Below are 408 nucleotides of genomic sequence, written 5' to 3' on the forward strand. Positions count from 1 at the left end.
TCCGCGGCGGCGGGCCGGGCAGCTCCTTCGCCTCCAGGCAGTCGGGTTCCTCCTTGCAGCCCCCCTCGGGGCTGGGTGCCAGCACCCCGTTGACCGTCTTGGTCTTCTTAGTTTCGCGGCCGTCCCGTTCCAAGAGCGGGTAGAGGAAGGAGTAGCGTCGTTCCCGTTGCTTGGCCGACTGATGGACGGAGTAGGTGATGAAGCAGAGGCTGGGGGTGCAGACCAGGATGATCTGGAAGACCCAGTAGCGGATGTGGGAGATGGGGAAGGCCTTGTCGTAGCACGCCTGGTTGCAGCCCGGCTGCAGCGTGTTGCACATGAACATGGTCTGCTCGTCCTCGTACACCGTCTCTCCCACGATGGCCACGATCAGGATGCGGAAGATCACCACCACCGTCAGCAGGATCC

General features: G+C 63.5%; 1 protein-coding gene across 1 annotated transcript; it reads right to left on the reverse strand.

Annotated features, from left to right (window-relative positions):
* Positions 1-15: 15 nt before the first annotated feature.
* Positions 16-403, reverse strand: LOC104082983 (gap junction delta-2 protein-like; the record flags this gene model as incomplete). The annotated part of the gene is made up of 1 exon (XM_009586288.1): positions 16-403. A coding segment is annotated over one exon (388 nt), but the record flags the coding sequence as incomplete, so codon positions are not given.
* Between the last annotated feature and the right edge of the window lie 5 nt (positions 404-408).

The sequence above is a fragment of the Fulmarus glacialis genome, unplaced genomic scaffold, assembly GCF_000690835.1.
Source record: "Fulmarus glacialis isolate BGI_N327 unplaced genomic scaffold, ASM69083v1 C13367380, whole genome shotgun sequence".
NCBI lineage: Eukaryota > Metazoa > Chordata > Aves > Procellariiformes > Procellariidae > Fulmarus > Fulmarus glacialis.